The following is a 26,326-nucleotide window of genomic DNA, read 5'->3' as shown; positions in this document are numbered from 1 at the left end:
TGTTACACAATCATTGCAAGAAATAAAAATGTATTTTAGTTAAATAACACACCTTACAAACTAATCGCCCAATTGTTTAATTTAAAACTATCAAAACCTTGATACTTTAAACGAATTTCAAACAATTTCTCGTTGGTTACAAAAATATTGTCCAGCAATAACGAGGTAACCTAGTAAGTGCCCACAATCCTTGAATTACCATCAACAACGTATTGTCTTTAAGGAAATTGAGAGAAAAGTGCGGTGGTAGGTGTTAAAAAAATGAAATGGTGGCGTTATTAATGAAACCTTCACGGCTTAGAAGATTTGCGTAATAAATGCGTTAATGATTGTTGAACAGGCACGTCATTATTATTATTTCTTGAAGCAGTGAGTTTTAGAGAGAAAACGTAGAAATGAGTAGGTGTTTCTAATCAATTTCAATTGGGTCAGAAGATTCTTGCAATATGTGTAAGTGTGTTGTGTTATGTATTGTTGCAATAGTAAAATAAATTTAAAAAATACCTAGGCAACACTGTTTATGTTTAGTCTGAAAGTATTATTTCCAGAAAGTCACAAAAATGGAAATTTTCTGTAAAAATAAGTGAACAGTTTTGAACAGGCATACACGACTAATTAACATGAACTGTACCTACTCAATAATCAAAAAATTGCATTGTTTGTTTACTTGAGCAAAAAACACGCTTTTTCATCGTTCACTTATAATTATTATTATCAATTTTGTATTTAAACTAATTAAAAAATAGACATAAAACATTTTATCGAAGAAATTTACAAACTGATTTTTGAATTGACTGTAAAATGATTATAAATAAAGGTCATTTTACCGATTTACGATTTACGTTATAAAACGTCTTTATTTCAACCTAATTTCGATCTTATATACCTGCATCTAATTTTAAGACAAAAAAAAATTGTCAAATAATGCGATGTCATCTTTATTGTTGCATTTTTTGATTGTAAGTTCTAAAAATTTCTAAATTATTGCAAATTAAATTTGATTTTAGACAAAGATCATAAATTCAAATTTTTCAAAGTTCCATCACAAACTTTTTTACTTGGATATCTTATATTCTACACACGTTTTTTCATGGCATTAATTTGTATGTATTGTATAATGTTTTAATTATGTTATAAAATTGCAATAAAATATCTTTTCAATTAACCGATTTTTTATATTTCAATAAGGTGTTTTCCTCTATTATATGCCAATTATTCTTGTACACAACACCTTGCATAAAATATATTTTTTGATTTTCAAAAGTTCCAATCATGATTTATACTTTATACTTCCATATAATAGGCCAATAACAAGCAAACACAAACTTTTTATAAAAAAAAAGATAATTTGTTTTTCTTACGCTGACGGAATTCAACTTCTCCAAGTATTTTCGATTTCGGTTTTCTTTCTAAATTTCTGGGCAATAAGCCAGCAAGACATTCTTCCGCTCTTCTTTTCCGACGTTGACAGAATTCACTTCTTAAAAATCTGTTTGGCTATTCAACATAATTCAGCCAGCTCAAGACATTTGTCTGCTCTTCTTTTCTGACGTTGACAGAATTCAATTCTTCATAACCAAACATATGTTTGGCTATTTGCCTTTTTTTTAAGTTTCTTAGCAATTAGCCAGCTCAAGGCATTCTGTCCCTCTTCTTTTCTGACGTTGATGGAATTGTGTGACCTTTGATCTTGATGCAAAAGTTTAGGGCAATTTGCAAGCTCAAACCATTTTTCCGCTCTTCTCTTCTGACGTGTCGTTGATAAAATTCCATTATTATTTAAATATGTTTGGGTTTTCAACATTTCTTGGGAATTAGCAAGCTCGAAATTCTTCTAGTCTTCTTTTTTGACGTTGATAGAATTCCATTCTTCTTTAAAATATGTTTGGCTTTTAGTCTTAATTCAAAATTTCTGGGCAATGAAGGCAATGAACCAGCTCAAGGCAATTTTTCACTTTCCTTTTCCTACGTTGACAGAATTTAATTCTTCGTGAAAATATGACCTTAATCTCTTTTCAGAATTGCTAGGCAATGAGCCTTTTTCTGACGTAAATATAATTCAATTCTTCTTTGAAATACGTTTGGCTTTTCGTCTTCTTTCAGAATTTCTGGGCAAAGCTCGCTAAAAGAAATTCTTCTGCTCTTTTCTGACGTTGGATTTTCGTCTTCTTTCAAAAGTTCTGGGTAATTAGCCAGTTCAAGATATTCTTCCTTTCTGACGTTGACTGACATTATTTTGCTCCCTTTTTGACCTTGATAGAATTCAATTCTTCTCTAAAACATGTTTGACTTTTGAACTCCTGTCAAAACTTCTGGGCAATTAGCCAGCTCTTAATTAAATTCACTAATAGTTTACCAAGACGATAAATCAAATATTCCGTTTGTTACTGAATACGTTTTTTTGTTAATTTATTGAATTTAATAGTTAACTTATCAGTTTGATAAAAAATTCGGTAATATGACAGTTTGTCACAAAAAATCTGTACGCAGATACTATAAACAGTTTAAACACACACTAAGTTTAATCGGGATAAGGAATCAGAAAGTGCAAGGAAAAATCATCATATTATAAGTTGTTGTTTCAAAAAAGTACAAATGTTGCAAAATCGCTGATATGTTATGTTAGTTTTAAATACAGATTTTTTATACTTTTTTTTTTCTTAAAGATGTATTTGAGCAAATGTGTTTACATTATGACCGTTGTAATTTATAGGTATTCTCCGACTTGTTGATTTGGGACACCCAGTATAAAAAGTATAAATTTGTCGCACTAATAACAAAACAACAAATGTAATCTTAAAAATAAAAATAATCTTCTGGCTTCTGTATTGAATCTCTTTTTAGCTAATACGAGTTATTAGTGAGATATTCAAATCTCAATAACCCTTTACTTTCAATCGACCTATGTTTAAATCCACCACGTGTATAGGCATTTATGAGCTCTTAAAACAGGGTGGAGTACCATCTTGTTGGTTGCAACAGATTTGAAAAACACATAAATTGCAAACTTAGTTTTTGCTGAAGAAATTGTAACATCTGTACAATGAAAGTTTAACAGAGTTTTAATGTGTTCACGAGTTTCTTCCTGCAGTTCAATTAACAACTTATAAACGTTTAACATTTTTATTAAAATTCAATGGGGAACCGTTTATCAATATCTCATAAACACATATCATTTAAGACTTAAGTGGATTTTTTGTCGCTGGTACATTGCATTGATAGAATTTTAGGTCGGTTTTATTAAGAGGAAATAAATTTCACGGTATTGAAATTTCTATTACGGTTTGCGATATGTATAGCCTAATTCGTACGGCAGTTTTTTGCGGGATTACAACTGTAAAAATATTTCCAATAAATCAAAAGTTGCGTAACAAGCGATAGCTACCGACTTTTCTGACTGGGCGAGGTACTATTTAAGTGAGACGCAACATTCGACATGGTGTGTTTTTTTGTTGCATGTTTGACTGCAAGTTTGTTATTAACGAATTAGTACAGGTGATATTTTCATTTTTATTTTTGGGTGAAGATAAAGTTAGACAACTCGTTGATTTTGACATTCAATTAAATTGGGTACAGTTACAACATTGAGATACTGCAACAGCTCGTTAATCCTCTGGTTGCAATCGTTTTTGCGAAATTAGGATGTCCGTCTGGTTAACTGGACCATTATTGATTGATTTGATAGTGTGAATCGAAATGCAATTGCATGAAGTTCTCATGATGGTACACTCCCATTGCCAACCTATAAATGTCAAGCAGATCTCTTTTAAAGGTCTTTCTATTGAGAAACAATTGATATTCACCATTATTTGCTTGGTTTGGTGCTAACTAACATTGACCTAGGACTCTTAACGTGTACTGCTGGCAGGCGAAAGATTTATTGCAAATGTTAAACGTTCGATTCACGACAATGTTACCAAGCTAATGTTAAAAATAACTAGAGATAGGAAAATGTCTCACTCGCATACCTTCGATTTCCTGAATGTTCTATATGTTTTAGAAAATTGAGTTAATTTATGATTATGAAAATAACGAATGATTAGAGCCAGATTTGTATTCATTATTAATTAATTCAGACTTCATTAAAATTTTTACAGTACAGAGTGTCTAAAATGTCATATCATAGAAACGACGTAGGTACAGAGTCAAGTAGGAAATATGTTACTGTTGTGAACCCTGTTCTAGTTTCCCATATTTCACTGTTAACTTATTTTAAGCACAAACCTGATTTTTCTGGTCATCATATCAAAGAGGATTGTTCCACATTGAAACGCTAGAAATGTGTCATTTATGGTAACAAAGAAAACCACTTTCGTATTAGAAAAAATGTTGCCACTAAAAGTTGGAAAACTGGAAAAATTTGGCAACTCTGTATATTTTATCGTGTTCGTGATAGCAGTATGTCGAATATTCTGTAACACTCAATGGGATATAACTGTCAAAATACCTGAGTTACAGACTGTTAAAACAAAAAAAGTTTAATTTACCACGAACCGAAATACGAAAGATCAAATTTTAAACTTTTTCTGACATGCAAATATTACTATTGTTTTAAATATTGCAAACATAAAATGGTAAATATCTCAGAAACGGATATAACATTATACATGAAATATATTTAAAATTTGCATAAATTTCAATCTATCTATCTATCTACTAAATTGTAACTACTAAAAAAAGGAATGAAAAGTCCAGGCCCGTATTTGAAAATTTGAAGTTAACAATTGTATCTAAAAAACGAAACGTCGAAGCTGAAAACTAAAACTGTTTTCTTGAAGAGCATAAATAAAGTGCCTCGAGAAGGTGCCATTGATTTTCCAAAATAATCAATAAAAAAGTGGTAAAAAATAAAATAGAAATTTGACTTTTTCGGTTTTTGTCGGATATCTTCTGATGTAATGAACATTTTTAGAATTTTTTTTATAGAATATTATGGAGCTGAACTCGAGCACTGCATTTCTAATAATTTTATATAATAATACATGCTGACTACACATTACATTTAAGTATAAACATTAGGTATTCCTAGTAAAAGGGTTAAGTATGAAACATATAACTCCTCCCGACCAAGAAATGAGACTACGTCGAATTTGGAAATTACACTATGATATCTGAGACTTCTGGATCATGTGAGGTTTCGGACATTGAGGCTGGAGGCATCCTTCTTAGCAGAAGGTAGATCTTCTTGTAACTTAAATAGATGCAAGTTAGTACTACAATAATATATAATGGAATGGTCCATATATTGAAATCTTGATTTGATTTGGCGTTTTGTTGAATGTACTTTGTTTTTCCACTTTCACTATTGAGAATGTCTTGTATTTGTTGCACTTTATGCAAACATTTCTCAAACTTTGAGGATATACTCTTCTTTACAAATAATAATCTAAATAACAAAATACTTGCAAACGTGTCGTTTTTACAATACAGATGGTTAAAGTTTTAATTTTATTCATTAAAATTTTCTCTGTTTATTAATTCCATGCAGAAGAAAAAGCAGATTGGCCGGCTAGCACATGGTAGGTAGTAATTGATTCTAATGAATGTTCAAATTACGTTGAAAGCTTGAAAATATAAAAGTCGAAGGTTTGACATTTTTATACTCAGAAATCTTAATAGAAATTTAGAGAAATTCTTAAGACACTTAGTAGCAATAGTTTTGTCTTAAATGACAAAATTACCATATAACTTTACCAAATAACGAGTTGTTTGGGTACATTTTTCATTTAGATTTTTATCATCATTGTTCTGTATTCGTATATCAAAACAATTCATCTTATTAAGGTTCATTTTGTTTGCTATTTGTTAGGCTTATTGTAAATCATATTTGATTTGTTTCATAACAATTATTTGAACTCTAACGACGCGACGTTTGATTTTTTTAATCATTGTTTTTGTAAAAAGTTTTATCAAAAAAAGAAAATCAAATAAGAAAATGTTTTGCCTGTGATTTCATGTTATTAGTTATAAGTTTAGTGTTTAGCAAATTTAAGCCCTAATGGCACAGTTTTTTAAAGATTGGGGTTGTCAAAGCTCAATTTTAATTTTTTGTTCCTTATAAAAAGTAAAAATCTAACAGTGTTGTAACTGCATAAATGTTAAAATATTAGCTAAAATTGGTGTTTTTGACCTTTATGTAGCTTTTTTTTAATTCATAATTTGCCTAAGGTATATTTTGTAATCATGTTATTGTTATTTTAATCACTTATTGCTTACATACAGAAATTATACAGCATACAGCTAAGGACTATTCAGTAGATTTGGCATCACTGATTCGCCATACTTTAGTCATCTTGGGTGGAGTACAAAACCCGTAATGACAATACCAGATCGTGATTTGTTTAATTGCGCTTTAATAGTAGTCGATTAATCACGATTTCTTTTCTTTTAACAGGTTGTCGTGACGAAATAAATCTTCAATGAAGCAATTTCATATAAAATCTCAGTGCAGTCTATTTTTTCAAAAAGTAATTGGTGATGGCACAATTACCAACGAAAATTCGTGTTCACGACTGACTATCCCAACAATGACCTTAAAATTCTTGGATTCACCATTTATCCATTTTATACCCACCTAAATAGTGATTTAACCTTTTTCTCGCCTGTCCCTGTTCAAATACTGACCTTTGTTGTCCCACCTACATTGTGGCATCCGCTTTCAAAGTGTATTAATATTTTACACGAAGAAATTATGTCAATGTTAAGATGGGAGAGTGAACCTGTAACCATCAGAAGATTTTATATTGTTTAAGATTGTAAGCGAATGAGATTACTATTTAGTATTTTTTTTTTAGTGGGGGTATGATATGGAAAAAATAGCACGCCACTGCATTTTTTTGAAAGAGAATATTTATGATCAATTTTATTTCGTTTGATGTGCACTTTATAAGTGACTTTAAGTGTTTAAACAAATACACAAACAAAATGTGTGTTACGACAATGTGTTTAAAGAAAATTAGTAAGTAATCGCAGTTTTTTATGTGGATTGTCAGAAAATATCTGGTTTATTATCTCTGTTTCACATATTAAACAACATTCTAATTTTCTGAAAACCCAATGTTTCTCTGCACTTTTCTAACAATACGTAAAAAATCTACACTTTTTCATGATGTTTAAAAGTATTCTCTAAAGAGTTGCAAAATTAGCCCAAGAAAAAACAACACAATTTATACAAGTTGCGAAGTAATAAAACAAAAATTTTATGGTTTTTTAGCATGTTATCGATGTCAACTTTCGACCTCCAAAAATGCTGGTACTTATAACAGACAGATGTCGCAATTTACAATTATTGCATCCTATAAAAATTTGTATGCTTATTAAAACTAAAGTTGTGCAACGATTGTCAATGTTAAGAAATAGAAACAAGAACTATGGTAACAAGAATGTTAATTAAGGAAATCAATCTGCATTTTCTCATGTTTTAAACATAAACAAGATCCCAGAGTAAAAGTATTTTAACTTACTTGAGTATGAAAGAAAGAATTTCTCAAACACCATATGGAACTTTTACAATGCCCATTAAAGGTACTTAGCATTTCAGAACGTTTTGTTCTATTACATTGACTGAACTTAAAGCCAATTAGTTGCTGTATAGATACTACGTGCCTGCGAACAACACATCTATCTAATCCATTCACACTGACAAAAATTCAATTAGAAAATCTGACCAGAAGGTCGTTAAGTGTTCTCATTGTCTCATGCTTGTTCAGTAAATTTCAATCAACGCACTGAAAAGTGCTATTAGTATTAAACAGTCAGTAGCCGAGCACACCCATGATATTTCAATTCGTGGTAGTCCGGAAGTAGCTGAAACAACCATTTCCGACTGTATGTGTCTTTAATAATACATTATGTCGATTTCACCTACTACTACAAGCTATAGTCACTTGCTGCTGTAACAACTCAGTACAATCAAATTACAAGGGCAAGGAGACCAGGTTGACAACACCTACATCTATAGGTCAATAATTAATTGTTACAAAGGTCAAAATCTTTTCATTTGGTTAAAGGACACAAATTAGTGGATTTGCACTTTCAATTCTTGACTTGATGACCACGGAATTGTCTAATAAATGACTACTTTATGGTTTATTATGTTGATATTCCTTTCTCTTAAATGGAAGCGGTAACGGAAATGCGGTAACCTGTAACATTTGACATTTAACATAGTTTTCCAGTCACAATTCAGTATCTTTCCACTTTCACTCACTAGTTTACTGGATATTTTCAATTGTTACTACGTGTGGTTACATGTTTCCTTGTTGAAACTGTGTATGAACTAGAGGTTCACTTAAATCGATTTTTAATGTTTGTATTTTTTAAGTCAGCCTTCACATCATTTAATTTGATTGTTGGTGGACCTCGGTAAACTGGTAAAAGTTTGTAATAACAAATCTACATAGTTGTAAAAAACACGCACTCTCTGGTTTTGTAAAAATCATCCAAATTAAAGTAGACTGAATTTTGCTGAAAAGTCAATAAATAATAATTATTATAATGTTAAAATTGATTATTGTTTATGAATGTTAATTATTTTGTAAACTCCTTGCCTGTCTAGCATTGAATATTCAAAATAAATGGTTTATTTATTAGTATACGGTTGAGAATATTGATGCATGCATCTTAGATCTTCAGTTTGAAAAACGTTATAAGTAGCTTGAAAATCGTTTTGTGAACAAGATTTTAGTAAACATTTTTTTTTTAACTAAATTTCCTTTGTCTAATATAATTATCTAAATTAAATTCCTGAACTAGTTTTAAATACAATAATGTGTAATATTTGACTCTACTTTATTAGAGTTTGTTTTTTACAGTTGGGCAAGTTTCAAAAATATCTAAAACATGAACGAAACATAATTAAATGCTCTTGATAAAAATAGAAGAAAGGCACGCTCGTGACCACTGTATTGCCAGAAGACCTTTCAATCATGTTTTCAAATTCAGTTTAAATCCTTACAGAATACAACAGCAAAAAGAGCAAGTGTCTGATAATGATTCCTATACGCTACATATCTTCAGGGACATAAGAATCTACAGCTAAAATAGAAGTAATTTTGCTCATTAACATAAATGCGTCGAACAGTACATGGAATGATGTTAAAATTTCTTTCAAAATTTTAATTTTGTTAAAAGTTTTCTTAACGAATTATTATAATCGTTCAGTAAAGCTTGGCATGACAGAGAGAGAGGACAAAAATGAGTAGTTTGCTTTTTAGGGTCACAACTTACTTAATAAAAGGAATTTCAGAAAAATATATAGTTTAAAAATAAAATTATTTAAAAATTAATAAAAAGCCTTGCGAAACTGTTTAGGCGTCATTTAGCTACTTTTTCATTAAAACCAGTTATAGGTACTGAAACATTCAAATTTTTGGCGCAAATTAAACTTTTCTTTGAATGCCGAACAATGTCTGGAATTATCAAATAATTTTAGAAATGATTTCAAAAATTTGCAGAATTATGTTATGTTTTTAATTATTACTTTTAGTGGAGATAAAATTGTTTTTTTGGAAATTATTGATAGTTTTGAATAAAAATATTGTTTTTTTAGTTTTAATTAAGGTTATGTTATAAGTTTTAGGTATACAGGATGAGTTTGTGTTGACTTGAGGGTGACTCATTATAAATTACTAGATGGGTATTTTACTTAATATGGACTGCAGTCTTTTCCCTAATGATGCCAAGTCTATCAAGTTGATCCTAGTTTTTTAAGGGTCAGTCAAACATCGGTCAAAAACCACCGAATAGAATAGATATATGAGTGTACAGTAACTTAATTATTTACTAACATTTTGGGAAAAAGAAATGTTCACTTAAACTGACTAAAATTCCATTATTTTAACAGTTACATAATGTTGCAAATCAAATAATTCAGTTTTTAATAAAAATTAGACCGATTGGACCAGAGTCTGAATTTCTCCCACATTAATTGTACAAATTCAGTACTTTTTCAAACTTAAACCATTAAATTTTATTTTTTTCTTGATTGCCCTATATCGAGTCTAGGTATATGGAAAATGTTAAATAACTAACTTATTTTAAGGTAAGGACAGATTCAACTAAACTACTATCCCAATTTACTAGTTTCAATCTTAACAGTCCAATACAACGTTATTTTGACAGTTACTGCAATGTACCAGTATGTCTTGAAAGTGTCAAATTACTGAAGGATTTATAGGGCCAGTACTTTCCCTTCAGAATAACCGATTCCAAAGATAATTTCTGTAGGAAAGTGTGATTTCAGACGCTACAATTGGACATTAATTCCGTCATTTCTATCAAAATTATCCTAAGAATAAATTTATACGGAGGTGAAAAAACCGATTTTTAATAACATATATAACAGATATTTAATACTAAAGAGAGATTTGACTACATTGCTTCGTATTTATTTGACAGTTTCAAGTTTTGAACAGCCCAAAACTCGATTATTTTGACATCGACGTTATATTCTTGAAAGAATCTACTTCTAGGAATTTTAAAAATTATAACTCGTAACGTTTCTCAACCGTCAGAATATGACATGAAGATAAAAACTAAACTCTCACCAAAAGTCAAATTTAAACTCTCTCATCAACATTACCCAAATTAAACCTAAAAGTTTGTTGTGTTTAGAGTATTTGCTTGTAGAATAGAATAGAATAGGAATTAATTAAGGATTATTGGAATTATCTAGAAATTTTGCAAGTATTTTGTTATGTATTCCGAATTGGGATTTAGGTGTAATTTCTGGATAACAAAACATCCCTCAAAAATGTATGAATGTTGAGAAGGGGTAGTAATAATACTAGGTAACTAAAACTGTCCACAGATGTAATACAAAATTAAGAACAGTATCTTTTTAGCTGCAGAATACGTCATTAAAGTTTATACCATACTTAGGAGACATCTTGTGAAACAACGCAATAGTTTATACTGTTAATAGGTAATAATTACAACAAATAAATATTAATTAAAAAATATATGGTCAAATTGCATATTTTGACCAACCAAAACTTGAGATTTGTTAATATATTACTGAAATTAGTATGTAAATCATGTATAGTGATAACAAAAAAAATCATTGAAATCTTGGTTGTCGCTGAAAATCTGGGACACTCTGTATAGCAAAATAATTAGTCCACAGTGGCGAAATCGAGCAAAATGTTTAAACATATTCAGAGTGAATGTATTCAATTCAAAAGGATTTGTATTCAATTTTTGTAAGCAATCTTTACTTAAATTCTGCTTTTGAAAGGAGCCAAATATTTTTTTCCTATAAAATCTAATTCGACAGTTAATAGAAAAAAGAAGACTCAAAAAGAGGACTAACTTTTGTAGGACTACCTACTAAATAAACTAAAAGACATCAATAATGAGTAGTGCTATAGTAGTCCTTATTAAAATTAGAAAAAATTGAGGTTTTACTACTCATAGGAATATCATGAAAATATGATCATGATCCTATCATTACGTTGCTTTTTTGCTATACTTACCTTACCTTTTATTATTTTTTGGAAATTTCTTGATAAAAATTAATTGTAACATAAAGTAAAAAAAAATAATTGCAATTTCTGAAATTAGCTATTTTTTAGTAAGCTTTACTCACCATCTTACCAAATATTTTTGTTTAGACAAAGATTAATGAAAATATAAACTAGAAAAACGAATTTAGGTGAACAGAGAAACTAAATAGTTACTCAAACTAAATATGCTGAAATACACCAAATTTTTTAATCTAAACGAAATAATGACAAAACAATAAATTGGTGCAATAAAGAATTAAAATTTATCTAAAAAAAAACTTACCTCCGGTAGTTTCGCTCGTTTGTCCGGCACACGCCATCACGCAAAACAGCAATCCAAACATCACATTGAAATCCATTATTTCGTGTCGGGTAATAATTGATAATGTCAACAAAACGCGCCGGAAAAACCCTGTTTTCCTGTCAATTAAATTAAAATTAAAGCAAAAATAAACACCGAAAACCCGTATCGAGTCGAACTACTTGTAAGAAGTCTACCACTCGGTACCAGTTTAGGCGAACGCTGGTAACAGACTCACGTCGTCCAAGCACTTTCTACAAGATTTAAAATGTACCCGTGGTGGTTCGGTCGCAAGAAGTACTTCGTTTGATTGCAGCTTCGATATACCTTTTAATAAATCAGTAGGTGGTGGTAAGACATTGATTGCAAATTCAATTGACAATCAGCGGGTTTGTCGGTACAATTTTAGCTGGGGGATTAGATTACCATTTATCTTAATAGCTTAGTTTAATAAACAGGCAATCGCCATAACCATAAGGAAATGTGACCAGTGTAAAACAAAATATGCCACTTACTTTAATCAAGTACTAAAGGAGACTTTATACCATATGCAAATTGTTAGCGACAAAATCTAGTATAGTATTTCCTGCAATTTTATAATGTCACCACCTAATCTCACCGTTACTAAGTACCACCAATAAAATTTAATGAAGAAATGTTAAGTTGCCAGAAAGTTGAATACAAAAACAGTGTATCTGATCCTCGCGAAACTGTATATGGGATGCCTCAAAGAACTGTCATGGGGCTTCTGCTATTTATATTGTATGTAAATTAGTGATGGGCGTAAATTTACCATTACCGGTAAGGTAAAGTAAAATTCAGTGTGACAGGAAAAATTACCAATTTTACCAGTAAATTCCAATTATTGGACCAGTAAATTTATGGATCTAATTGAAATTTGCTTGAAAGATATCATTTTCCTCATTTTCCTATCATGGCTGTCATTCATTAGAAAAGTAATTTTAGATCATGGCTGTTTTGATTTGTTATTTATTGTTTTAGAGATATAAAAGAACCGTCTTGAACTCCTTTTTCCAGAGGTGTTGAGCAAAAAACTTGTATCTTAAAAATTGCGTACAGGGTGGCCAAAAAATCTGAATCACTACATTTTCATGCACTCTGACGGGCTGTGAAACTTCCAGGGATGAGTTTAGCAGTTTTTTACGAACATTATAACTCTTCTTCAAATGTTTCTTAACTTTCACCGTTTCTGAGTTATTAAAAACTGCTTTGATACAACAAATTTACAAATCAGTTGAAGTTGTGGTTTGAAATTTGAGCACCCTGTAAGTAGGTTATTTTTGGAACTTAAGGGTGGTTCAACCACCTAAAAAAAACGTTTTGAGTTCTTCTTTCCAGCGGTGTAGAGTCAAAAATTCTATCTTAAAAATTGAGTACAGTGTGACAAAAATAGTGAACCACCATACTTTTCTTGCAGACCTTGTATGTTTGAAACCAAAACAGTCGTACAAACTTACGGTGTTGGGATAAGGAGTTGGGTAGGAACATTTTTGGTCTCTTGCAATTTTTTAATTGCAAACTTTTACCGTTTTTGAGTTATTTAGGAACTAGTGGTTTGGTGCAACAAATTTACAAATCAGTAAAATGGTGATCTGAAATTTGAACACGATTCAAGGAACAGTCAGCGACAAAATCGCCTATAAAACCAGCTTGAAGTGACCGAATCATGTTTTTAAGCACATTTTTGGAATCCCCATTAAATTTTCTATTTAAAGACATGAAAAAGCACTACAAAATCAGGTAAAGTCAGATAGAAAAATGGTGTCAAAGTATAAACTGTCAAAAAGACGGTTTGAAAGAAAAGTCAGGGATAAAATGGCCTGTAAAACCCACTTGCAGTAAGAAAATGACGTGAAGTTTTAAACACATTTTTGGAATCTTTATTAAATTTCCTAATGTCATAAAAAAACACTACGAAATCGGGTACAGTCAGGAAGAAAAGCGGTATATAAGTTTGAACTGTCAGAAACACAGTTTGAAAGGACAGTCAGGAACATAATCGTCTGTAAAACCCACTTGGTTATTGAAAAATAAAATTCAATGAGGAGTTCAAAAATGTGTTTAAAACAGTCATTTTCTTACTCCAAGTAGGTTTTACAGGCGATTTTGTCTCTGTCTGACCTTTCAAACTGTATTTCTAGTAGTTAAAACTTGACACCGCTTTTCTCCCTGACTGTACTAAATTTTGTACGGTTTTTTCGGGTTATTGAATAGAAAATTTAATGAGGATTCCAGAAATGTGCTTACAATAGTAATTTTTTAAAAGTGGGTTCTACCAGCGTTTTTGTACTTGACTGTCCTTTAAAACTGTGTTTCTTACAGTTCAAACTTTGATACCGTATTTCTCACTGACTGTACCAAATCTGGTACTTTTTGTTCAAGTTATAAATTCAATGAAGATTCCAAAAATGTGCTAAAACAGTATTTTTTTACTTTAAGTGGGTTTTACAGTCGATTTTGTCTTTAACTGTACTAAATTTTGTACTGTTTTTTCAGGTTATTAAATGAAGATTTCAAAAATATGCTTAAATCAGTTAATTTATTACTCCAAGTGGGTCACGTGACTGCCTAGCTGAATTGTTTTCTATAACCACGTGATTTTTGTCACTAATGTCAAAACTGTCTAAAATCTGCAAGAATTCAAGATTAACACAGTTTTCTTTTTTTAAAAAAAGACATGTTTTTGAGATTTATGACAGTTATTTTAACAATTTTCACGTGACCGTTTTAGCTAAATAGTGTTCTAGACCCACGTGACAACTGTCACTAACGTTAAAACTGTCAAACTGTGCTGAAAAGTTGCAAAAATAAAGGTTTAAAAAAGCTTTCTAGCAGTATTCAATATAAAACGTGTTTCTGAGACTTATGACAGTTATTTTGACAGTTGTCACGTGACTGCCTAGCTAAATTATTGGCTAAAACCACCTTATAAATGTCACTAATGTCAATACTGTCAAAATTTGACTAGAATTTGCAAGAATTACAAACTTAACACATTTTTCGAAACAAGACGGGTTTTTGAGATTTACGACCGTTATTTTGACCGCTGTCACGTGATCCTCTAGCTGAATAGTGTGCTAGGACCACGTGACAACTGTCATTAATGTCAAAACTGTCAAACTGTGATCAAAAGTTGCAAAAATCCGGGTACAGAAAAGTTTTCTGGCAGTATTCGGTATAAAACGTTTGTCTGAGATTTATGACAGTTATTTTGATACACATTAAAAAAAAACAAAAAATAACATTAAAAGTTGAAATTTTTTTATGTCTTAGAACAAAAATAAGAACAGTACTTTGTTGTACTTTTTAGAGCTTTTAGTAATTCTAATTATTCATATTCAGTTTACTACTCAGTGTGTTGTGGATAGGTGTTAAGTGTTTGTAGTTTGTATATGTAAATTCATAGTAGTACTATCACAATTATAAAATTGTCTTGACGAATGTATCATTGTTCTTCAAATATTAAAATTAAACACTACTAAACATTAAATATGGGGAGAATTTTATGTAATTGGGTAAACGCGGCCTAAAATTCTAAAAAAATGTTATAATGCACTTTATCTTTAAGACACCTTGTACATGATGTGCAATCTTAATGGAAAATTATTGTTGATAGGAGATTGTGTCTTAAAGTTTAATCATATGTATATCACCTCACTGACCCAGGTATACTGGTAAACTATGAGATTTTGAAATTTAGTTATTTCTAGACGATTGACGAAAAATAAGACAAATTTCGATACATCCAGTTATATAACAATACGAAATTAATTAAAATCTTTCGTAAGTTTCGATTACCCAAAGTGCCACATCAAACTTTTTTGGGTTAATCCTTTTTAATCACTATTTAAGAATGCAAAATCATCTTCAGATAGACAACATATTTCCTTATGCAAATCAGGTATTCAGATTAATTGCTTTTTTGTGTGACGTAAAATAATCGTATGAGATATTGGTGCTTATAGTACTTAACAAAATCCAGTGGCGATTTCCATATTGCCACCAGGCATTTAAATGATCCGAGACCTATAAAGAAGATGCAGTAACCATTATGTAAAAATATACACTCAGATAACAGGCCTACTGGGTTCGAGGTACCCGACGATTGAGGTTCATGAACCCATCCGTGCAATCTAAAAATATCCGCGAATAAATTGTATACGCTTTTTTGCTCCACGCTTTACTTTAAGGCCCTTTTATTCTGCCCCACTGTATGGAACCACACAAGTAAATGATACAAAGTAACTAAAATTGTAATTAAAGATGTTTTACTATTGATTGGAAATGGGGGCAATCCTTACAACACAAGCAATACATAAATATTAATGTTTTATGAGTCAGAAGGATTATTTACATCAGTCGTAAAGGTAGGTGTGAGGTAAGAATGTAACTCTAACACAACAATCTCACTTTAAAATGTGTGAATTATTTACGTTATTAATTATGCAAACAGAGTGAATTGCGTATATCGTAAATATGCCTTTCCAACTAAGAAAACTTGGACTAAATTTAATCCTCATAATTAATAAATTATTGTATGGCTATCATGATTATTCTTAAATAATTACCTGCTATAAATTATTCTGATTGTGCGAAAGTAAGAGGTAAAATATATTGTAATGTAAGAAAAAATGTGACAAAACACTTTCTCATATTGACAATCACGCAATGTTGTTTTTTAAGCACTTTTGGTTTCAATTTTTAGGATAAGTACAACAGGGTGTTTGAGAGTGTTCATAAAAAATAAAGCAAAACGTGCTTTGTTTTTGAGATACATAAGAATATTTTTAAAGAAAAAAAAAGTGCACTCAAGTTTTTTACATAAAAATCGTTTGTTATTCCAAGCGAAACGAACTAGTCCAGCATATGTGTAATAGTTAATGTTTAAATAAACAGATTCAAATCAATATCATCGAAAAAAATAGTAGTTTTCCTATTCAGTGTGCAAAGTTATGTTTTTCCACACGCGAAAGCAGTTAGACGAACGACGCGAAGCGGAGTTCGGATAAGCTTCAAGTGCGGGAAAACTACTTTGCACACGTGTTAGGAACAATATTTTTTCTACGAATGAAATATCTATACATTTTGTTTTTAATTTTTATTGATATTAAAAACAACAACTTATAACTATTTATTGTTATGAACAACATTAATGTTAAATGTACAGTTGGTCGCGTTTTTTAAATTGATCGCAGATTGAGCAACTGAAGGTAAAATACTGGTACTTGGAACTGCTTCACTTTCTTTAGGATTGAAAGTCAGAATTTTGTTACTTAATCCTTTTTTATAACTTGTGGATTCATCAATGTATTCTTCAGCTACCGTAGTCGATTTCCAACCCCCCAAGCGTTTTATGTCAGTGATTCCTTCTCCAGAATCGGCCAGGAACGTTGCCGATGATCGACGATAACTGTGCCCTGTGTAGAGTTCTGGATTTGGCAACTTCAAAAAAATAGCTATTTCAGAAGGCATTTTTCCAAAACTGTTTACTCCAACACTTTGCGAAAAACATTTACCCTTTCTGTAAACTAGGAAAAAACGATTGACTTTTTTGGACGTAGGCCGGTGTATCTTCTGTACAGTTGCAGGTAGGTTCCGTTATGAACTTCTTCTGATATTATAAAGTTTCTTGCTGTATGATTTTTGGAATCCCTAATTTTAACAATTATGAGGTTTCCTTTGTCTTCAATATCTGTAGTGGTTAAATTGGCTAGCTCTTCCCTTCGACATGCACCAGCAAGTCCGAATATAGTGGCAACTTTAATTAACAGGTAAATTTCATCTGGTGCGGAGTTCATAAAACTGAATATTTCTTCTTTTGTAAAAATTTTCGCCTTTTTAGGTTTAAAACCAACATTCTGCTTTTTCAGAAATGCAGTGAGCTTATAAAATTCACCGATATCGATGTCTCTTTTTATTTTTATTACATTTTTGAGCATTGAATACTTTGACCACATTGTGTTAGGTTTGAATTCTTTGCTTAAAGTAACAAAATACGCTAAAAGTACCTCTTCCTTTAAGGTTTTTATCCCCTTTTGTTCGCACCATTGGGTAAACAACTCGTACTGTTTCTCGTATTTTTCTCGCGATTTGAGAGGCAGCAATTGCAAACTAGCCATGTTGGCGGCTTTTAGAACATCTTCCGGAAGTTCATCTTCAGTGATATCCATTATTAAAATAGTTTTTTTAACTTAAATAAGTAAGAATAAACACTGTTGTAGACTTTAAATTGCATATAAATGCGTTGTTTGACAATGAGCTTTGGTTTCTAAGGAAACAAGCCTCATTTTCAAAGACAGAGACAAGGTGGTTTATTTACCTAAACTGTACGGAAAAATAATGTGAAAAAAGTCGTGTTTTTTATATGAAACCCCTGAATATTATTACATTTTTGAATTCTACGCAAAATTCTAAGCAGATTTTATGTATAATAGTCTATATAAAACCACTGTTGCAAGGTATAATCAGCATTTTAAAAAGTGTGCGGGAAAAATTTTTTTCCGCATAGTGTACGGGAAAGTGCCACTTTGCACACATTTTTACGTATGCAAAGTAGCTTATTTGCAAACATTCGTAGAAAAACAATTTTTTAAGCTTGACATCCTGTATCCCAAATTCTCAATCTTCTGGTATAAGAATACGATCACTTGGAAAACAAAACTTTAATGTTGTCAAAAAATTTGATAAATTTTTTATTCAATAATTTGAATTTGAAATTAAATTTACAAGAATAAAAATGTTTTTTATTTCTTTAGTCACAAATAGTACATTTTAGGAAAAAGCCTTCTTCAGAATTAAAAGAAAATTTAAAAAACAGTTTTTATGTTGATAAAAATCAACGCCGCCAAATTATTAATATAACTATTTGTATTTTTCAATTTAATTTTAATTTTTAGTTTTCAGTTATTAACACCCTGAATCACGAGATCCTAAACTTTTTGCTTTATTTTTCAAGAGGAATCATCGCTAAACTTTTGTTACGACAACTCTGAAACACTCTGTATACAAATGTAATGTTTGTGTCAAATTTAAAATTTTTTATTCTAAAATTCAGTTTAAAGTTAACTCAAATGCTTAATATTTATGGCAAAATTCAAAGTAAATTGGAATGTGGTAATATTAGAAAGGTAAACGCTTTGAATGTGACAAATAAAAAAACAAACGTCACATTCAAAACTTTCTATTACATTGATACGTCATCCTATATTACTTTGAACTCTGCCATAGGTACGGATGTTTGTTTATACATATAAACAGAATAAAAAATTTTAAATTTGACATAAACACTACATTTGTATACAGGGTGTTTCAGAGTTGTCGTAACAAAAGTTTAGCGATGATTTCTCTTGAAAAATAAAGCAAAAAGTTCAAGATCTCGTGATTCAGGGAGTTAATAACTAAAAACTCAAAATTAAAATTAAATTGAAAAACACAAATAGTTATATTAATAATTTGGCGGCGTTGATTTTTATCAACATAAACAACATTTTTAAATTTTCTTTTAATCCCGAATAAGGCTTTTTCCTAAAATACACTATTTGTGACTAAAGAAATAAAAAACATTTTTATTCTTGTAAATTTAAATTACTCAATTCAAAGCAAATGTACAAATAAAATAGTGCAATTAATTCCTTATGAAATACCCTTTCCAACGATGTGCCACACAGGGTATGGTGACATTTGAAAACTTAGTGGGGGTGGCTATGGCGGCAAAGGGGCTGATGGCAGAAATTCAAATCCTACGTAAAAAGATGTCCCCCTTGCAATCTTTGTTGACGTGAAAAAATGTGTGAGCATTTTTTAACTGAGAAATTATTTTGGAAGATATTCAGGGTGGCTACTTTTCATTGAAAAACCCTGTATATTCTATATAGGTAACAGTCAATTTTTATTTATCATAGCACAATACAGCATAGTTTAAATTAGTAAGTTGCAGTATTTTTCCTGAATCGCCAGAATCGGATAATCTGTCAAAATAGAGATTTCTGATTCGCCTAACATTGATTTTTATTGTTTTTTTGATAAAAATTGTTGAAGTAAATACTTTGTATAATTGTGAAAGTATAAGAACGATTAAGTATAAGCGCTGGCTAAATTCGGTATCCCCAGTTTGTGTATTGTTGATCGTGGTTGGCCTCATTTAAAATATGTCATTGTAAAATGTTGAGTCTATTTTTATAGTCAGAGTGGAGTAATTAAAAGCTTCTGATTAATTACAAGCGTGTCTCGCTGAATTGGTCCTTCTTAATCCTAAATCCTTAACAAAAACAGACAGTTCCAGTGTTGGCTTAGCTTTTTGCGTCAATTTAACACAAGTCAAAACATACATTTATATTTCTTTAAATTTGACACGTTTTGACTTAAATAATTTTCTTTTTGTTATTTTATCAGAATGACACTTTTGACAGACGGAGTGACAGATTTTGTGTGTCAAACCAAGCGATTTTTGGCAGAGTTTCCAAATCGTGCGTAATCACCTTTAATAAACTGTCGCCGACAAACGATCGCCAGCACTTGAAAATTGGCTAAAATGTCTGCAAATGTTCCAGGAAGTCAATTTGGATGAAATTTTCCCATTAAATGCTTGAGATATGTGACAAAACTGAACGTGATATCATATATATCTAAAATTTATATAATCTAAAATTAGAAAGATAAACGTTTTGAATGTGACAAGTAAAGAAATAAACGTCACATTCAAAACTTTCTAGTACATCGTTACGTCATCCTATTATACTTTGAATTTTGCCAAAAGGACGTCCTTTAATACTGATGGGATCATTTAGGAACCAGATTCAGTTTACTGCTCAGACACTTTCAGATTTAGAATCCAAAACATAGTTGGAATGTTATTTCTATTTAGTTTTGACAAAACCAAAATTAAAAAATGACAAAAAAATGTAGGAAGCTGAGAGAGAAGAATTCTAAGCTTGATCTAATAGCATCACGTTTAAGGAAATGTGAGAAACCCCAAAAATTTCCACATGTTTACGTTTTGTAATTATTCAAACAGGATCTCAGTGCAAAACTAATAATTCTTCTACAAAATTATTTTTTCGTGAACCGAATACTCACGACGTCTTTGTTGCGAAATTTTTCAAATCAAACCGTAGTAAAGTAAATTATTAATTAGTTCTGAAATAAAGGTCAACTAGGGTATCTTAAGGCATTAGGCAACCGGATTGACAACCGTTTAAAACATGATTCGAAGTATTCCATAAACATTTTTCTGTGCGTTAACTATAATACCACCTTAATTACGTTGATGTAACGTCAGATCAACAAAACACCACTTTTTTCAAAGAGAGACGATTTTTTTCGTTATATAATCCGTTACCTAAATTTGGAGCTGTCAAATACGTTAACCGTATACCGGCAAATGGGTTGCCACTTTCTTCGTATTGTAAGCGATACCATCGAGAATTTCACTTAGAGGTTAAATGTTATGTAAATTACGTAATAATTATTCATAAAGAGACTATACTGCATGATTTAATGTACGGTTTGAGAAGGTTTTTTTTATGAGATAAAATATTTATGTTAATCATGCATGACTTGTTATTGATTTTACAGGGTGTCCTAACAATACAATAAAGCTTATTATTATTTATTACCTGTTGAAAATTAGTTACGTAGGTTTTAAGGAATATTAAACATTTTTTTTATAAATAGTCCTTCTGCATGCTCTATAAAACAGAGTAACTCACTAAAAGAAAAATACACAACTCAATATAAGTAAAGTTCGTGTCTCAAACTTACTAAACGTATTAACGTTTTCCGGTTATTTTTTTTTGTATTTATCCAGTGAGAAAAATGACGGTTGTTAACGCCAACACGTCATAATATATAAAATAAAATGTAACAATCATATGTACGGTTTGATTCCAGACTTGGCACAGTTTTTAAATCTCGTAAACTGACCTGAAATTTAATAATAATTAATTAGAGTTCTTAAATAAGGGATTTAATTAATAGACTTCTTTGTCCTACTTGCAAACACTCTTGAACCTTACTTTACAATACATTTTTCATATTTTTCTAACCTCATCTTTGTTGGCTATAATTGAAAATTTTATTTAAAGATTTTACTTAGGTGGTTTTACTAGCTTTTAGTACTTTATTCGAATTCATGTACCTATTAAATCTTCAATAATCTATTTTTTTTTATTTTAGACCATTGTAGCAGTATTAATTTTAATAATAGGTATTTAGTTGCCAGACTTTTTAATGCAAAGAAATTATGTGTTTGTAAGTAACAACCTTTGACATCTAATCTAAATGATTTATTTTTTTGCTTCTTTCTTCTCTTTGTGCTTAATTTAGTTTTTTGTGCTTATTTGCTGCTATTTTTTGTATGGTTTTAAGTAGAGGCTAATTTACAATTGCAATAGCTATATTGAGATATTGAAGACTACTGAGAGATAAAAACATACCAATTATCTGTTTCAAAATGGGTAAGTGTCAATTTACAAATTTAAACTGACCAAATAATTCCAAATTTCCAAATGCTCCGAAGTAGTCTAAAAAGTGTAAAAACATTCCAAAACAATATAGAAGCTTCAAAATGCCTTGCAAAAGCTTACAAAATAGTCTAGAAGCTTCCAAAAGCTTCTAGAACAGTCGAAAAGCTTCCAAATCTTATCTATAGAAGCTCTCAAAAGATTTATAATACAGTCTAAAAGCTTTCGTATGCTTCTAGAGCAGTTTAACAGCTTCCTAAAGTTTCTAGACTGGTCTACAAGGTTGCCCTAAGAACAGTCCAGAATCTTTAGTGCTCTTTAAACTGCAATAACTTTCTAAATGCTCCTAAAGTAGTCTAAAAAGGCAATTTTAACTAATCATGGCATGGAGAACACGAATCTTTGCATTGAACAGCCCGTTTTGCTGTAACTGCCGCCATTTAGTCACTGACTTTGAAATTAGGAACGTTTTAACAGTTTTCAAGACATGGCACCCTTAAAAATTATATTTTGACAAATGACACTTTACGTCTCATTTCTATCATTAACCTAAACTTACTAAGGCAGTTAGAGACAATTTTCAAAATTAAAAAAAAAAAATTCCAAAAAATGTTTTGGGTGCGTTGTATGGTAAAATGTTATATTTAATAAAAGATATTGTTATATAGGGAGCTTTGAGGAGCATACGTGGTAAAAATTTCACACTGATAACTCAAACCGTTTTCGAGATATTTAGAAAAATGTCCGAAGAAAAGTAATCAAGTCTGACGCCCTCTAGCGGCCAAACGGGGCAAGTTAGCGGTGCCCGCTTAACGCCACGTGATAGCTCTAATCATTAGCCATTTACGATCATTTAATGTGTCTATACGGTAGGTTTCAAATAATCAACTTATTCGCGATTTTTTAGAAAAATGCATCAAAATTTTGTCAAAATGAAAGTTTTTCCTGGCCTACTATACTGACCGCCGCCTGAATTAAAGTGGTTTTTAGTAAACTTTCAAAAACGGTTAGATTTACATAAAAACTACAAGAGTGCAAAATTGTTCCTAATGGACCACTAAACCAAACTACGTAGCATTTGAACTTCAATACAGTTATACCAGTATACAGGATGTGCACAAAATTGTTAGTGATTATTTTTTCTCACTCTGTACACAATTATTTTAGATACAATTTTTTGCTCTACACCACTGAAAAGAGCAGTTCAAGACGATTTGTTTGAGTGGTTGAACCACCCGGAACTCCCAAAAATAACCAAGCTACAAGATAAAAAGTGCATCAAAGTAGTTTTTGGAAAATATCTTCTCTCAAAACCGTTAGAATTACAAAAAAAAAAAACACTACAGAAACTCCAAAATGCTTCTCAAGCAGTCGAAAATCTTCCAAAACAGTCTAGAAGTTTCCAAAAGCTTTTAGAACGCTTTAAAGGCTTCCAAAACACCTTCAACTAGTCTAAAAGCTTCCCTATGCTTTTAAAACAGTTTAAAAGCTTCTAAAAGTTTCTAGAACCGTTTACAAGGTTTCAAATGCCTTAAAAGCAGACCAAAACCTTCAATGTTTCTAAAGTAGTCTAAAAAAAGATTTCAATCTAGAAGCTTCCAGAAGCTTTTAGAACAGTCTAAAAGATTCCAAATGCTCTTCAACTAGTCCAGATGCTCCCAAAAGATATCAAAACAGTCTAAAAGCTTCAAAAAAATTCTAGAACCGTCTATGAATTTCCAAATGCCTTTAAAGCATTCCAGAAACTTCAATATGCTCTTTAAACGGTCCAAAAACCTTCCAAATATCTCTATGTCAATAATCTTTCGTATGCTTCTAAAGCAGTTTAAAAGCTTTAAAATATTTCTAGAACTCAAAAAAAGTAAAAATATTTTTGCATCTCTGAAAGACTTTTTTGCTTTTTTAAAGCTTTTTTCCAGATTTTTATGCTTTTTGGAGGAAAATAATTTTGATTATTAAGCGCTTTTTTTCAGGATTTTAGTGCTTTTTAAACCGGACTCTAGTAATCTCCTAAATAAATTAGAGTATATTTTACAGAAGGCAGGAAGTAAATGTTTTGGCTTCAAAATCAAAGTGATACTTAATGAGAGTGTTTATCTGTTCTGGTGTAATTTAAAATGTCTAATAGTGATGATTGTTGTGAGATTCTAACTGCCTAAACCTTAATAAGTAAATGTCAAGTATTATTCTCGTCTTTATTCATTACCACGTTCATGGTATTGCTGGTGCTCATCAATAACAAGTTTGAATACATTTCTATTTTCAATGTAAAGTTTAATGAAGCAATAACACACACAATTAGAAAAAAAATAGTGGTTGTAAATGTGGAGAACGTGGTGGAATCTATCAAATTCTTTCGATTAAATAAGATAATTTGTTATTGTTAATCAGCAACATTTGTTTTAGTTGGTTTAAGTCGACATCTTATCGCAAAATCTGTAACCAAACTACAGCTGGTTGATGGTAAAACCAGATTTTCAAGGTAACTGTTATGACCCAGATAAAGCTTTCGTGTAGTACACTCTTTCTGTTCTAGGTGGCGCCACAAAGCTCAATTTATATTTTCTTAAAATTTGTTGGAATTAAAATTATTATTACTATTAGACTATGAAACAAAAAGTTACAAATATGATTAAAAAATCATTTATAAATAATCCTACATTGATTTAATATTACTGTAAATGCACTCACTTTGTCATAGCAATTTTTAAATACTACTTTTAATCTGTTTTTGTAACTTAATACAGGCGGTAACATAAAAGTAAACCTTTTATGGAATATACGCTCAAAAGCACACATATAATGTTTATTTTCAGCGAATTTTAGCAAAAATCAGCATTTTTGAGAGTTTTACAACCGCAAAATGTTAATAACCTCACAATGCAAAAACGAGATTACAGGATTGTTTATGCATAGTAGTGGCTACTGCTAAATTTAGAAATAGAGATATTACACGTTTTTAAGTGATTAATAAGACTAAAGTAGACATATGAATTGTTAGTCTAAAATGCTTTTGTTATGGTTTACTAATTAGTTTTTTGATTATTTTTGTTTTTATTTGGCAGTAGTGCCTTTTTTTGCAAAAAGTTTTTTGAGTAAGTAATCGAAGTGAAGTAAATATTTTGTGAAAGTTTTTGACTTTTTGCTGTTTCGTTATTGGTTGTGTGTCATTTGTTCTATTAGTTTGCTTTTAGTAATAATACGATAACAAAAGTCCAGTTTTGAAAATTTTGTCAAGGTCTAACTGGTTTGCCATAACTTTTTTTTTAATGTTTTCTTTTTTACCTGGAAAAACTATAATAACATTGCTCTACTTCTCAATTTGGCTTTAACATACAAAACTTTCAACTTTCACGCTACTTTTGCAAAATACGCATTTATCACCCTAAAACGCCTAGTTTTCTTATAAAAACTACATAAAATCATTCCACCTATGCAATTAAACACAAAATTGCAAGATGTTTCCATTTCTCTCTTTAAAATGCCTTTTAGTGTTGCAAAATCTTCTATTGGCACCAATACTAATGCCCGGTTTCTGAACAAATAGATAGATATCTTTCACATAAGAATATCGATTCGATAAATTCTCTTATTTACCCAACTTGGGTTTCTGAACAAACCTTTCGCTTTCATAAGTTATGGAAAAGATATCTCAGCTAAAACGAACGACATCTGATCCACAATTAGTGACGCACGTGTATTGACGGCTAACCTTCACAGATATGACAGACGGTTACGGACCTTCACTTAAATTTTAATGTTCTAGTAATTTGTTGTTTTCTGTGTTGTTAATTCGTTATCAAATGGATATTTCAGTGTTTCCTCTTCTTCTGATAAAGAAGTCATGGAATTTGTCCACGCCATTGAGCGGCCAAATCGTTTTCGGCATAATAGCCACAAAAATATCTGTCAGATTCTTATGTTCCACAATTTTATAGGTCGGAAACCCAATTAAAGTTATTGAATAAATAATAGAGCTTGATGTTCAGGAACCGGACATAAATAACTTTTACCGTTATATGCAGAGTTAGATGTTCTCG

The 26,326-nt window shown here is 30.7% G+C and overlaps 1 protein-coding gene and 1 long non-coding RNA gene across 3 annotated transcripts in view; both read right to left on the bottom strand.

Annotated features, from left to right (window-relative positions):
• The window catches only part of LOC145725714 (uncharacterized), a 61,954-nt gene extending 49,847 nt beyond the window's left edge, over positions 1–12,107 (bottom strand). For both annotated transcript variants that reach the window (XM_081974574.1, XM_081974575.1), the window contains exon 1: positions 11,788–12,107. In XM_081974574.1, the coding sequence (XP_081830700.1) occupies positions 11,788–11,863 (76 nt within the window). In that variant the 5' untranslated portion in view covers positions 11,864–12,107. The remainder of the gene's footprint in view (positions 1–11,787) is intronic.
• Positions 1–26,326, bottom strand: part of LOC145725166 (uncharacterized) — a 245,324-nt gene that overhangs the window by 105,063 nt on the left and 113,935 nt on the right. The gene's annotated exons all lie outside the window — the stretch shown is intronic.

Source organism: Ips typographus, linkage group LG2 (genome assembly GCF_016097725.1).
Source record: "Ips typographus isolate SLU linkage group LG2, UJ_Ityp_2.0, whole genome shotgun sequence".
Taxonomy (NCBI): Eukaryota; Metazoa; Arthropoda; class Insecta; order Coleoptera; family Curculionidae; genus Ips; species Ips typographus.
This window is presented reverse-complemented; position numbering and strand designations above follow the sequence as displayed.